This window comes from Podarcis vaucheri (assembly GCF_965113315.1).
Source record: "Podarcis vaucheri genome assembly, chromosome: 16".
NCBI lineage: Eukaryota > Metazoa > Chordata > Lepidosauria > Squamata > Lacertidae > Podarcis > Podarcis vaucheri.
This window is the reverse complement of record NC_138754.1, coordinates 44,232,934-44,245,038: the sequence shown is the minus strand read 5'-3', so window position 1 is coordinate 44,245,038 and position 12,105 is coordinate 44,232,934. Positions and strand designations below refer to the sequence as shown.

The 12,105-nt window shown below is 45.5% G+C and overlaps 1 protein-coding gene across 1 annotated transcript in view; it reads left to right on the top strand.

Moving 5' to 3' along the window:
- MYO18B (myosin XVIIIB) overlaps nt 1-12,105 on the top strand; it is a 330,944-nt gene that overhangs the window by 149,408 nt on the left and 169,431 nt on the right. Inside the window, exons 21-26 of the mRNA XM_082204380.1 lie at nt 1,191-1,300; nt 3,129-3,194; nt 3,344-3,472; nt 4,539-4,682; nt 6,991-7,080; nt 10,659-10,778. Coding sequence (XP_082060506.1) covers nt 1,191-1,300; nt 3,129-3,194; nt 3,344-3,472; nt 4,539-4,682; nt 6,991-7,080; nt 10,659-10,778 — 659 coding nt within the window. The remainder of the gene's footprint in view (nt 1-1,190; nt 1,301-3,128; nt 3,195-3,343; nt 3,473-4,538; nt 4,683-6,990; nt 7,081-10,658; nt 10,779-12,105) is intronic.

Below are 12,105 nucleotides of genomic sequence, written 5' to 3'. Positions count from 1 at the left end.
GCTGTGATCATATACTGAAACAAAGTTCCATATTCCTTTTGTAACTGTATATCCATAAGTCGCAGCAGACAGAGTTCTGGCTCCAGTTGATAATTAATCTTCAATGTTCTCCATATCAGTGTACAGTGGTGCCTCGCAAGACGAAATTAATCCGTTCCGCAAGTCTCTTCGTCTTGCTTTTTTTTCATCTTGCAAAGCACGGCTATTAGCGGCTTAGCGGCTATTAGCGGCTTAGCGGCTATTAACGGCTTAGCGGCTATTAACGGCTTAGCGGCTTTAACAAAAAGGAAACAAACTTGCAAGAACTCGCAAGACGTTTCGTCTTGCGAAGCAAGCCCATAGGGAAATTCGTCTTGCGGAACGACTCAAAAAACGGAAAACTCTTTCGTCTTGCGCATTTTTCGTCTTGCGAGGCATTCGTCTTGCGAGGTACCACTGTATGTATTTCTATCTATTTATTTTTTTTTTGCTTTTTTATGTGTCCACCAAGCATGATAAAATGTCCCTTAATGTTCTTTACATTTCCAACAAATATTTTTATAATATAGTTTCTAAATAATTTCTTTTAAAAGGGATTTGTTAGGTCTTGAGGATTTGCCAGGTTTCTGGTGGGTTGGTTTGGATAAGCAAGGCAGTCAGAGAACTAGTTGCTGGTGGCAGTGTGGAAGACCCACATTCAAATCCTTACTTAGTTGTGGAACTATTTGAGACTGTTGGTGTTTGATCTGAGTGCATGTCACAGGCTCCTGGGGCTTCCCAGAAGGTTGCCAGGGGTTCCTGATAATGAAACATGAACATATTAGGGATACCTGTGCGTAAAAAAATGAAAACCCTAGTGACAATAATGTAGAAAATGCATTATGCTGGGGGAAATTACTTGCAAAAATGTATATGAACAGAAGGCCAAACAGCATATGAAAATATGCACTTTAGGAAAGATACACTCTCAAATTTGGAGGGAGACTTTTTAAAAATTAAAATTGCAAACTGATGTGGGAATGTGGCAAACTGAATTTAAGATTATAAAAATGAGAAACTGAAAGAGAAACAGATGGATTTGCCCGTCTTTGGGAGGTGGCCTCAGTGGCTTCTTATCCTCTGGCAACTGAGTGAGCCTTGGGAGGAACCAGGCTCTCCTTTGCCAAATCTGCTCAGCCCCTCAGCAAATGCCCCTTTTGGTTGCCTTGCAGGGTACGCGGATCGTATGGTGCGCATGCAGTTCCGACACCAGTTCCAGATCCTGGCTCAGCCAATGATGAAAAAATACAGCTCAGCCTATGAGATGACAGATGAAAATAAGGTGAGCCATGGGCGGAGGATGAGCAAAGACACCACAGGCAGCAGAGGCACTTTAGAAATATTAATATATTTCGGCTAAGTTGCTGCTGTTTTTGCTGCTGCTGCTGCTGATTATAACAATAACAATAATAAACAAATATTGCTTGTTATATAAAGGTTCAGAAATGTGCTTCCATATCATCATTCACCTGAAATATTATTATTTACATGCTATTATAGGTGTAATAGCATTGGCTCATCATTGTGTTATGAAGGTGCCTATCTAATAAAAAAGAAAGAATAAATGGGAAGAAAAAGAGATTGTTATATAAGGAAGACCATATAAACAGACATAATGAAACCATCTGTTAGAATATTAAGAACCTGTTAACATAAATCCCTTAAAAGGGGGGGGGAGGAAAAATATATCTGTACTCAAAAAAGAAAGTAATATATATTAATATGGGGGAGAAATCACTGAAAAGATAACTGAAAAGGAGAATCAGAAAATACAAATTGTATAGTTAGATTAATTGCAGACAAATTACAAGCTAAAAATTTCATGTAAGATTAAAGTAATTCCAAATTCTATTAATTCAACTCCCTTCCCAATTATACTGATTAAATCAGACAAAATTGATTAAATAAACGAGAATGAATTAACTTCTATTATTATTATTTATTATTTCTGTGTTAACTGATACTACTAGGTGACATTAATAATCAAGTGGCTGTCAAAAAATACATTTCTCCAGAGAGATCAGAGGCTATAATATAAGCAAACAGCCACTTACAAAGAAGAAGAGGAGGGATGAAGAACAGTGGCTAAATTCTTGAAAATTCAGCCCCCCCCCTGCTTCTGAATAATGGAAGCCTCTGTGGAAAATTGATCTCCTTCTCCTAATTTTCTGAGGGATTTTGCAAGCTCCTTCACAGATTCTTCCCCCGCTTACAAATCCCAATTGCAATGAGGCTGTGTGTGAACCAACTGCTCTTTCTGATGTGTATTCAGGGGGCATCACACAGCTGGGAGCTGAATTGCAGATGTGTGTGTGTGAGAGAGAGAGAGCATGAGAGAGCACTGCATGGGGCAACAAAGGCTGTGCATGTGCATTTCAGTTAAGACTTCAGGTTTCAAAAAGAAAATCTTGACAGTCAGAAAAGGTCAGTGTTGTTACTTGGTGCTGCGGGGAAATCAAGGGTATGGGTGGAGGAATGCAGCTTGTCCCTATTCTTAGTTTTATTCTTTCATTGGAAGTTTTGCCAGGCTGTTGGTGGGTTGGGCTGGTTACATAAGGCAGGCAAGATAGTCATGTTGGTCCCACGAATGTCAGAATTCCCTTGGTCCCATCACATCAGAGGCACGGTGAGAGCAAGCCTTTCCTGTGGCCGCTTCCATGCTGTGGAATCCCATCCCAAGAAAAGCTAGACAGGCTCCCAGTTTCTCATCCTTCTGCCAGCAGGCTAAGGCCTTCCTGTCCAGACAGGACTTTGGAAACTGAGGTGCAGACAGTCCTGAACACTGAGCATCTGTAAGGTCAAACTGCATTTTAATTGCTGATTCTAAATGTGTTTTGATGTGTTTTAACTATTATGTTTTAAGTGGTCTGTTCTTGAAGACCCGTGTTCAATCCCTTTCTTACCTACAGAAATCTTTGGCTCTGTTGGTGTTTGATTTGACTTCTGTCATAGACTTCTGGGGCTCACTGGACGGTTGCAAGGGGTTTTGGATAATGCAGATATCAATAATGGGGGACAAGCCCCCATTCTCTCCCCCCCAGCTTCTGCTTATTGGGTAGAAAAGGAGATGTGGAGAGTTTCATTCCTATGTCTTCTCCCTTTCTCTTCAGGCTCTGGAGGAGCTCATCCAGGCCCTCAATTTGGAGAAGAAGACCATTGCTGTGGGTCGCACTCAGGTACAGGGGAAGTCAACGGGGGTCCTCAACGGGGGTCCTGAGCTCACCCTGTGATGAATGACAGCTTTTGAATTGTCCCTTTGGCATCCCCGACTTTTATCCTGCTCGGATCCTGTGGCTTGATTTTCTCTCTCTCTCTTTCTGGGCAGGTGTTCCTGAAAGCTGGAGTCCTCTCTAGGCTAGAAAAGCAGAGGGAAAAACTGGTGTCTCAGAATCTGATTTTCCTCCAAGCAGCTTGCAAGGGGTTTCTCTCCCGTCAGAAATATAAGAAATTAAAGGTAACCTCTTCTTTGAAGATTAGCAAAGCCAGGGGTTGTTGTCATGGTAAATGTTAACATCTCTTGGGATGCTGCTGAGCAAATCCACCACCACAGCTTCTTTATAGCTGTGATTCTGCTGTCGTAAACAACTTTGGGCAAAAAAAATTAAAAAATCAATTTTTGAAATACGGGAACCCTAGCTTAAGGCTCCCTAATGAAATAGCATCCATCACCTGTGAAGGCCATCTGCGTCAGTTACTTCAGGGGCTTCCCTTGCGCTTGCTTTGGAAGCTGCAGTTGGCTACAGCACGATTGCGGAGAGGAGGGAGGCCTTGTCAGCATATCATTCCTGTGCTCAGAGGTCTGCACTGGTTGCCCATTTGCTAGTGGGCCAAGTTCATGGTGTTACTGTTACTACATAAAGTCCTTAACAACTTGGGATCAGTTTAGCTGCCAGATGCACCCACTCAACTGCTTTCATCTGCAGAATTGGCATTGTTCTGGGTGCCCCATAATCCCTGTTCTGCATTTATAAGAACTCTGTCTTTTAGTGTGGCAGCAGCTGCACTTTGGAACTCCCTGCCTGGTGCTACCAGGCAGGCGCCTTTGCTCTGCTCTTTTTGGCACCTGCTAAAAACATATTTGTTTAGGAAAACCTACCCAGATGTTTACAAAGTCTACTGTTATTTTAACATTTTGAAAGTCCTAAATTATTGCTATTATTTTTTCTTATTGATAAGTTCATTGTTATCTCCTTTTTGTAAATCACTTCAAGCTTTTTATAAAAAGCAATCAAGCAGTGTATAAATGTTATGAAATAAATAATAGGGAGGAATTGTGCTGTTATGCTTGCTCCATCAGCACAAGCATTTCTGTTTCTCAGACAGAACAATCTCCCCTCTCTTCTCTGCCCCATGCAGTGTTGGGGGTGGGACTGGGCGGAGGGAATGCTTGCTGCCACTGTTTAGTAGTTGAACCTGAGCCCCAGTGCCCAGGCTAGCCCAGGGTAGAGTTCCCTCTCCACAGCTGCCTGGGATGGTTTGCTCCCTCTGGGCTCTGAGGGGGACTCCTGCTCTCCTTTCAGATTCAGCGTTTGGCTGCTCGGTGCATCCAGAAGAACTTGGCCATCTTCCAAGCTGTGAAGGGCTGGCCCTGGTGGCAACTGATGTGTGGCATCCGGCCACTATTGAGCAGCAGCCTTGCAGAAGGTCAGCTCCGAGTCAGAGAGGTAGGTGACAACTGTGAAGGACAGGTGAGGACAGACATGGTGAGGTAGACCTCTGAGGGGTTCTGCTGGGACTCCCATGAGCCACAGAGCAAAGCCACTGTCCATATCATTCTTTTCCATACTTTCGGCACCAACTCTATTGGGGAAATTGAATGAATAGAGATATGGAACTGGAAATTATAGAACCCCAAAGTCATCATGTTCAGTACTTCAGTAATTACTAGAACAGTGCATAAAAGGTGCTGTCTCAGAGGGCCCATAGATCTGTGACAGGCAGATGCAGAAGTCCCAGGTTTGCATGCAGACGTCCCAGGTTTGATCTGCAGCAACTTCAGTTAGAAGGATCAGGTCACAGGCTGATGCAAAAGAGACAATTTCAAAAAGGATTAGACAAGTTCAAGAACGTGAGGGCTGTCACTGGCTCCTGCCCATTGCAGTTTTGCTTCCACAGCTGGAAGCAGTAATGCTTCTGGACACCCCAGGAGAGGAGAGAGCTGCTCTTGTCCTTGGGTCCTGCTTGGGGGTTTCCCATAATAGGCATCTGGGTGGCTACTCTGAGGTCAGGATGCTGGCCTGTTCCCGCAAACTGTTCTTATGTTCTGATGAAATACAAATAATCTGAAATACAAAATATCTTACCTGTTGCCATTTGACCAACCAGCCAACTGCTGAACCTAAAACATTTTGTAAATGTCGCATTGTGGTGAGACCAAGCCTGACAGAACCCATGTGGCAAACGAATAGGTGGACTTGATTCTCACTGGCGAGTCCCCAGGGGCTAGTTTACGTTTTGCCTCAGTGGTGTCCCCGAGTGCACCCCATTTAATTTCTCCCCTCTTAGCAGTAGGTGGCTGCCGCCCAGCACTTTGCCCTTCAGTGGGTGATGGCTTCCCACTTCCCAGCAGCCAAATGGGCTGGTTGTTGAGGATGAGCTGGGGCCCAGCCGCCCCTGGAGGGGCCCACAGGACTCTCACCCTTGCTATCCACCCATTGCAACCTCAGTTTTCCTTATGTAGCTAACATGACACCATGGAATGCTGACTTCTTGTGGAAAAGGAAATGGAAAATGGGAAGGGAAGTGAATGGAACAGCTGCTGGCTGGACACTTGAACAGGAGCATTCAACGCTGTGGGGTTTTGTCACAGTGCCAACTTCTGCTCACACCAAGTGCAAAACCTCTCTGTCAAGGCTGATGCTTGGTGGTCCCATCGCCTCCAAGAATCATTGCATGAAGTGGGGGTGCATTGGTGGTGCTGTTGAAGTATACATTGTGGTTGTACCTGCACACACCCCAGACACACAACTAGGGATCATTGAAGCACACAACTGCTCTCTCTCTCTCTCTCTCTCTCACACACACACCTTCCATAATGTGATGGTGACTAGTAATCAGGGAATTATTCTGTGACCATCCTGTCACTATGTAGCATGTAGAACTGGTGGCGCTCAAGGACGTAATTGTCTAGGATAGTGTTGTCATTTATGCATGCATGTTGTATTCTGCTGGCTTCTGTCTCTCTCTGGAGACAATGGAGCAGGGTGCCGTGGTGGGGGGGGGGTGAGATCAAGCTGTTAGAAGGTTACAGAGCCTTCTGGGGCTGTAGAGACCAATGCAGGAGAGACATGTTTTGTTTCAGCCGGGGCAGATGAAGGCATCCAGTTGTGCTGCTGCAAATGCACCATGGCGTTTCTTCTCTCTGCGGCTCCTCCCAGCAGTTATTCCACCTCTGGTCACCTGTTTGTGTGTCTCCTGGCACAGTCAGTTGTCTGCAAGGGATTCCCACATGGCATGGTTGATATTGCCAGCCTTCGTGTCATGTTTGCAGACATCTTTGTAACACAAAGTTGGCCTGGTGCCTGAAGTCAGCTCCACATAGTGCACGTCCTTGGGGATCCTGACATCTTCCATTCTGTGGATATGACCAAGCTAGTGTAGACATCACTGAGACAGGAGTGTGAACATGCTGGGAATGTGGGCTTGTGAGAGCACATCCTTGTTTTGCACTTCCATAAAGCAACGTGCTCAACACACAAGCCTGGTAGACCTTCATCCTGGTATTGGATGCTAGCATCACATTCTTCCATACCCTGTTGTGCTCATGTTTATGTATAGTTTCTATCCATACTGCACTATCAAAGTACATCATGAGGTACAGCAAAGCAAAAGGGGGTATCTACCTAAAAGTAGCATACACTCAAAGATTTTACAGTTGAGAGGGGGAGAAGTACAGAATCAAAGCCTATAAACAAATGGAGGGCACAGGAAGGCTCAAAGAGGGTGTGTTTTCTTCTTTCTCCCCATTTTTAGGAGGAGTTGGCATTGCTGCGAAAGAAATTGGAAAATTCAGAACTTTCACGGCAGGAGCTTCGGCAGAGCACAGAACAGCTGGAAAGCAAGGTCAGAAATAGAAACCGTGTGAGGTTCTGTCCTTGCTTCTGGTTGCAAGATAATGGATTTGTAGAGTTGGAAGGGACTCCAAGGATCATCTAGTCCACCCCCTGCAATGCAGGAATCTCAGCTAAAACCTCGGCTTGAAAACCTCCAATGAAGGCAGTGGACTCTTCCTCACTGGAGGTGTTTAAACAAAGATTGCTTTTTTCTTAATTCACACAACAATAATTCAAGCTGGTCCTTATAAGAACAACTGTTTAGGAATTGGCGTTTGAGAGTGATTCTCCCCTGCCTTCCTTCCCTGTTCCTTTCTGCTTTTTAGTTTTGGGCCTGCAGGCAGGCACTGTCTTGTTTTTGCTGGTTGTGTGTAAGCTGCTCTGGAAGATTTTTTGGGGTGAATAGCCCAGTTCAAATGCTCTCATTCAATAAATAAAATGAAGAGACTTGCTGAATCAACCTGAAAAGGCTCATCTGCAGCAGTGGCTCCCAACCTCCTTTGGGAGAACAAGTTGTAGCAGTGAAACTGTGCTTGACATGGTTGTACATCGAAATGTGACAGGCCTCTTGTTGAATGCAACATGCATAATAATTACTTCTCTGTTTTCCCAAACTTTGGATGGCAGAGCCTGCAGGGATGGATGGCCCTGGCAATTTCAGTTTCTGTCCATTCTGTGCTTTTCTCATCTTAAGTTCAGTTCTGCACAAAAAGGTAAAGATAAGGCACCCCTGACAGTTAAGTCCAGTTTTGAACGACTCTGGGGTTCACATTACTGGCCAAGGGAGCAGTTTTTCCGGGTCATGTGGCCAGCATGACTAAGCCGCTTCTGGTGAAACCAGAGCACTGCACAGTTCACATTAAAAAAAAGAGAAGTCCTAATGAAAATTCAGCAGCTTTTTAGTGTGCATTTCTCCATGGCAACCCTGGGCTGTGGAACTCCTTCCCACAGAGGTGCATCTAGCACCTTCGTAATACAGGCTGGATTTACACTGATCTGGAAAATGCTATTTAAAACACACTATTAAAAAACTATAGTCCCCAATGCAATTTCTCATTGGCAACAGATCACTGCTCTGCAGCACCCTCTGGTGTCACATTTTACCACACATTTTTAACATTTAACTCACCAGTATAGATTAGTCTACACTCAGCTTCTGGCAAATGCTCAAGATGCAACTTCGTGCCTCTGCCTCTGACACTTGGAAAACTACTGTATGTATGTTTCCAGGACCCACCTTATTTCTGTCATTTTACGTGGTTTAAAACTGTTGACTGTTGTTAGCCGCTCTGAGCCCGGCTTCGGCTGGGGAGGGCGGGATATAAATATTTATTATTATTATTATTATTATTATTATTATTAACTCAGGAGGAAGTACTATTCCGTGATCACGCCTGAAACCGCTGATCTCCCTTTTGGCACAGTCAGAATTTTATCTACCCTCCCATTCCTGAAGCCATTGTGATGTCAGGAGGGCACATGAGGGCGGTTTGGCCAAATGGAGATGCCTAGCACACCCAATTCAGGCTGTTGCATCCTTCTCACACCTCCCTCCCTAAGCTGCTTGGGAGGCTGGGATCTGATCATAAAGTGGCACAGGGCTGGCTTGGGGAGGGTGGCATGAGCAGCACCCCCCCATGGGCCTGGGGTGCTCACCCTAGCAGCCCCCATGCTATGCCCCCCCTGGATACCAGGGACTGAACCAGGGACTTGCTGAAGACATGCTCTGCAGCTGAGTTATGGCCTTTCCTGTGCCCCATACGCTGTGTCCCCATGAAGGTGTGCTAGAGAAGGGAGCAGCTAGAATCCCAAAAGCAACTATGATGGGGCAGAAAAGAAAACCAACTTGGATTGAACATTTCTAATGTAATCACTCCCTAGGGATGGTGAAGATATTTGGTTTGGCTTCCATTAAAATGTAAACCTTCCTAAATTTACGCTCCTGAAACAATATGCATACCAAGCACAGCTCTCTGTCAAAATACTAAATGCATATGTTAATGAAAGTAATACTAAAAATCTCAGCGGAATGATTAGAGTGCTGGACTTGGACTTGGAAAAACAGGGTTCAAGCAGCCCCTGCTCAGTCATGAAGCTCACTGGGTGACCTCGGGGCAGAGGATAAAATAGGGAGAGGGCGAATTGTGTGTGCCGCCTTGAGCTGCTTCAAGGGAAGGTGGAGTATAAAAGTAATCATAAACTTTAAAAATACGTTATATCAGAGAAAATTGCTTGAAAAGTTTTGTAAAGGTAAAGGTAAAGGACTTTTACAACTAAATGACTAAACAACAACAAGGAGTCTCAAAGCAGCTAACATTCTCCTTTCCCTTCCTCCCCCACAACAAACACTCTGTGAGGTGAGTGGGGCTGAGAGACTTCCGAGAAGTGTGACTGGCCCAAGGTCACCCAGCAGCTGCAGGTGGAGGAGTGGAGACGCGAACCCGGTTCACCAGATTACAAGTCCACCGCTCTTAACCATTCTCACTGATAACTCTTATGGGGATCACAGAAAGGGAGGGCAAATATTCACAGCAGTGGCTGCAACACTTTTCAGAGAGAACCCTGTGCTCCCAAATGTCACAGGGGGACAAGAAAGCTCCAATAAATTGGCTGGCCATAATATCAAAGTGCAAAGCAGTGAATCTCATACCCCACCGCCTTCCAAGTCTGTCCAGAAACTTGGGAGAGAATGAGTTCTCACCAGGAAGCGGGGTGGTGCTCTAAAGAGTAGGCACCCCACCTGATGGCAGCAACCCTGAAGTGAAGTTACAACTGGCTCTGTATTTATTATGCAGAAGTCTATGCTTTTGAATAACGTTTTTCCACTGTATTTATTTATTTTGCAGAAGGGATTTCTCCTAGTTCACTCCACCTCAACCCATCCAGACTCAGGTTCACTTAAGGTGTTCACTTAGGCATATCTCTCTCTGTCCCACGACACTCTCCCTCCCTCCCTCTCTCCCTCTCACTCACACACACCACAGAAATTTGTGTAATATTTGCACAAGCTAACTTATAGAAATAGATGCTAATTTGTTTATTTACATAAAGGCCATTGTGGGCTAACCTGCCTTTCCCCAGTTTGCTCTAGGGATGTTGGGAACCATGGGAAATGTATTTTCACTTGTTCCCAGGGTCCCTAGATATTGTCAGCAGCATCTGGAGCCTAATGGAGACCCAGACGTGGGGCTTCCTCATTGTCATTGCTTCATTTGGGGTCCTTGAAAATGCATTGGGGAGAGAGTGGGACTTGCGTGAAGGGTTTGGCCTTGGGGAGGCTTTACTTTTTATGTCTGGAAAAAGAACATTTGCAGCCTTAGCTCATTCTGGATTCTGCTGGGGTCGAATGAAGAGCAATGAAAGACACTGAATCATAGAATCGTAGAGATGGAAGGGGCCAAAAGGGTCATCCAGTCCAATCTCCTGCAATACAACAAGAAGAAAGCAGCTTAAATTTTGGGTGCTTCTGAACACCAGGAATGCTTGAGAGAGCCCTTGACTGCACAACGCCCCCCCCCCTGCTTGCCTGATTGAAGCAAGTTCAGAGCTGCCTCATGCGACCCGTTGCATTTCTTCCCCCCACTTCAGATCATAGACCTCACGACAGAGCTGTCAGATGAACGCTTGAAAGGTGATGTTGCCTGTCAGGTCCTGGAAGGTGAACGAGCTGAAAGACTGAGAGGGTCAAGAGAGGTCAGAGAGCTGCAGGTATGTGCCCAACAGGAGGGCTGGGGGGGGCAGCGAGAGGGAACTTGTATGTTGGGTCTTTGCACAATTTCTCCACAGGACATGGAGGAAAAGCAACCTGCTCACCCAAACAGCCCTGCAGGGCCAGCCCAAGACATTTTGCAGACCCTCCCCTTGGGATGTCCATTTATACATTGTCGGAGAAAGAAGATATGTTTGCATGACATTTAAAAATCCAGAGTGGAAACCTGCTCTTTAATGCTGAATTGGAACAAACAGCAATTTTGGTTTTCTACAGATTGTCATTTGCTCTTTATTCAGCGGTAAAGAACAGGTTTTTGCAAGGAAATCTCAGACATGGCACCTTAAAGCCCTGACCTTTGCCTAGAAACATGGCACAAAAGGAAATCTGTATGAACCCTCAGTCATAATAATTTTAAAGTCCCATCACTTACTATTTCCAGCATCTGACAAGCCACTTGGAAACCAGGCTCCTCTCCTATATGCTGCTGGGGGCAGGGAATCAATTTTATGCTTGATGTTCAAAGAGGGAGTAGAACTTCCCTGGGAATGGTCCTCTATAGTGCTGGTGCACTTCCAAGAAGTCTTGATCCAGATAAAGGTCAAAGCCTTATCTGCTGATCTTAGGGGCTCAACTGAGAAAGCCAGTGTCATGAGCTGGCAAGACACCAAGGAAAGGGAGGCGGATCCCAGTGAGGGGTGCAGCCATGTTTGGTGCACAGCTGAAGAGGGGAGATTGGGTACTTAGGAGGTACTCATGGGGTTTCAGAGGATGTTGAGTGGCTAGTGGACAATTCACAGGAGCCAGGGGATGAGACACATCACCAGAACCAGAGGTACCCCCATATCCACAGATACGGCAGGCTCTGGAAACAGCAGAAAGTGCACTCAAGGAAACTAAAGCAGGCAAGGAAACACAGCCCAACTCACTAGTGGACCAGATGAAGATCATGTTAGGTCCGGAAGGAGGTTGTGGGCACTCAGATGGATGAGGCTCAGGGCAGGTGAGGATCATATTCTTTGTCAAGTGGAGAGGCACAGGGAAGCAATCCAGAGACTCTCTGTTTGCTCAGTTTTCTCTGTTTTCTCTGTTGATGAACCATGGCTTGGCTGCTTCAGGGAACTCCACTGGACGGTGACTTTGGGACTGACCTTGCATGTGTAATAGAGACTTGGTTGGATGAAGCAGATGGGTCTGTTCTTGCTGCTGCTTGTCCACCAGGTTTCTTTTACGCACAGCAACCCAGGTCATGTGAGCGGGGGGGGGGATTGCAGCAACTTTTAGGAAGTCATTAGTTTACACCAGACAACCTATTGGGAAGACCCA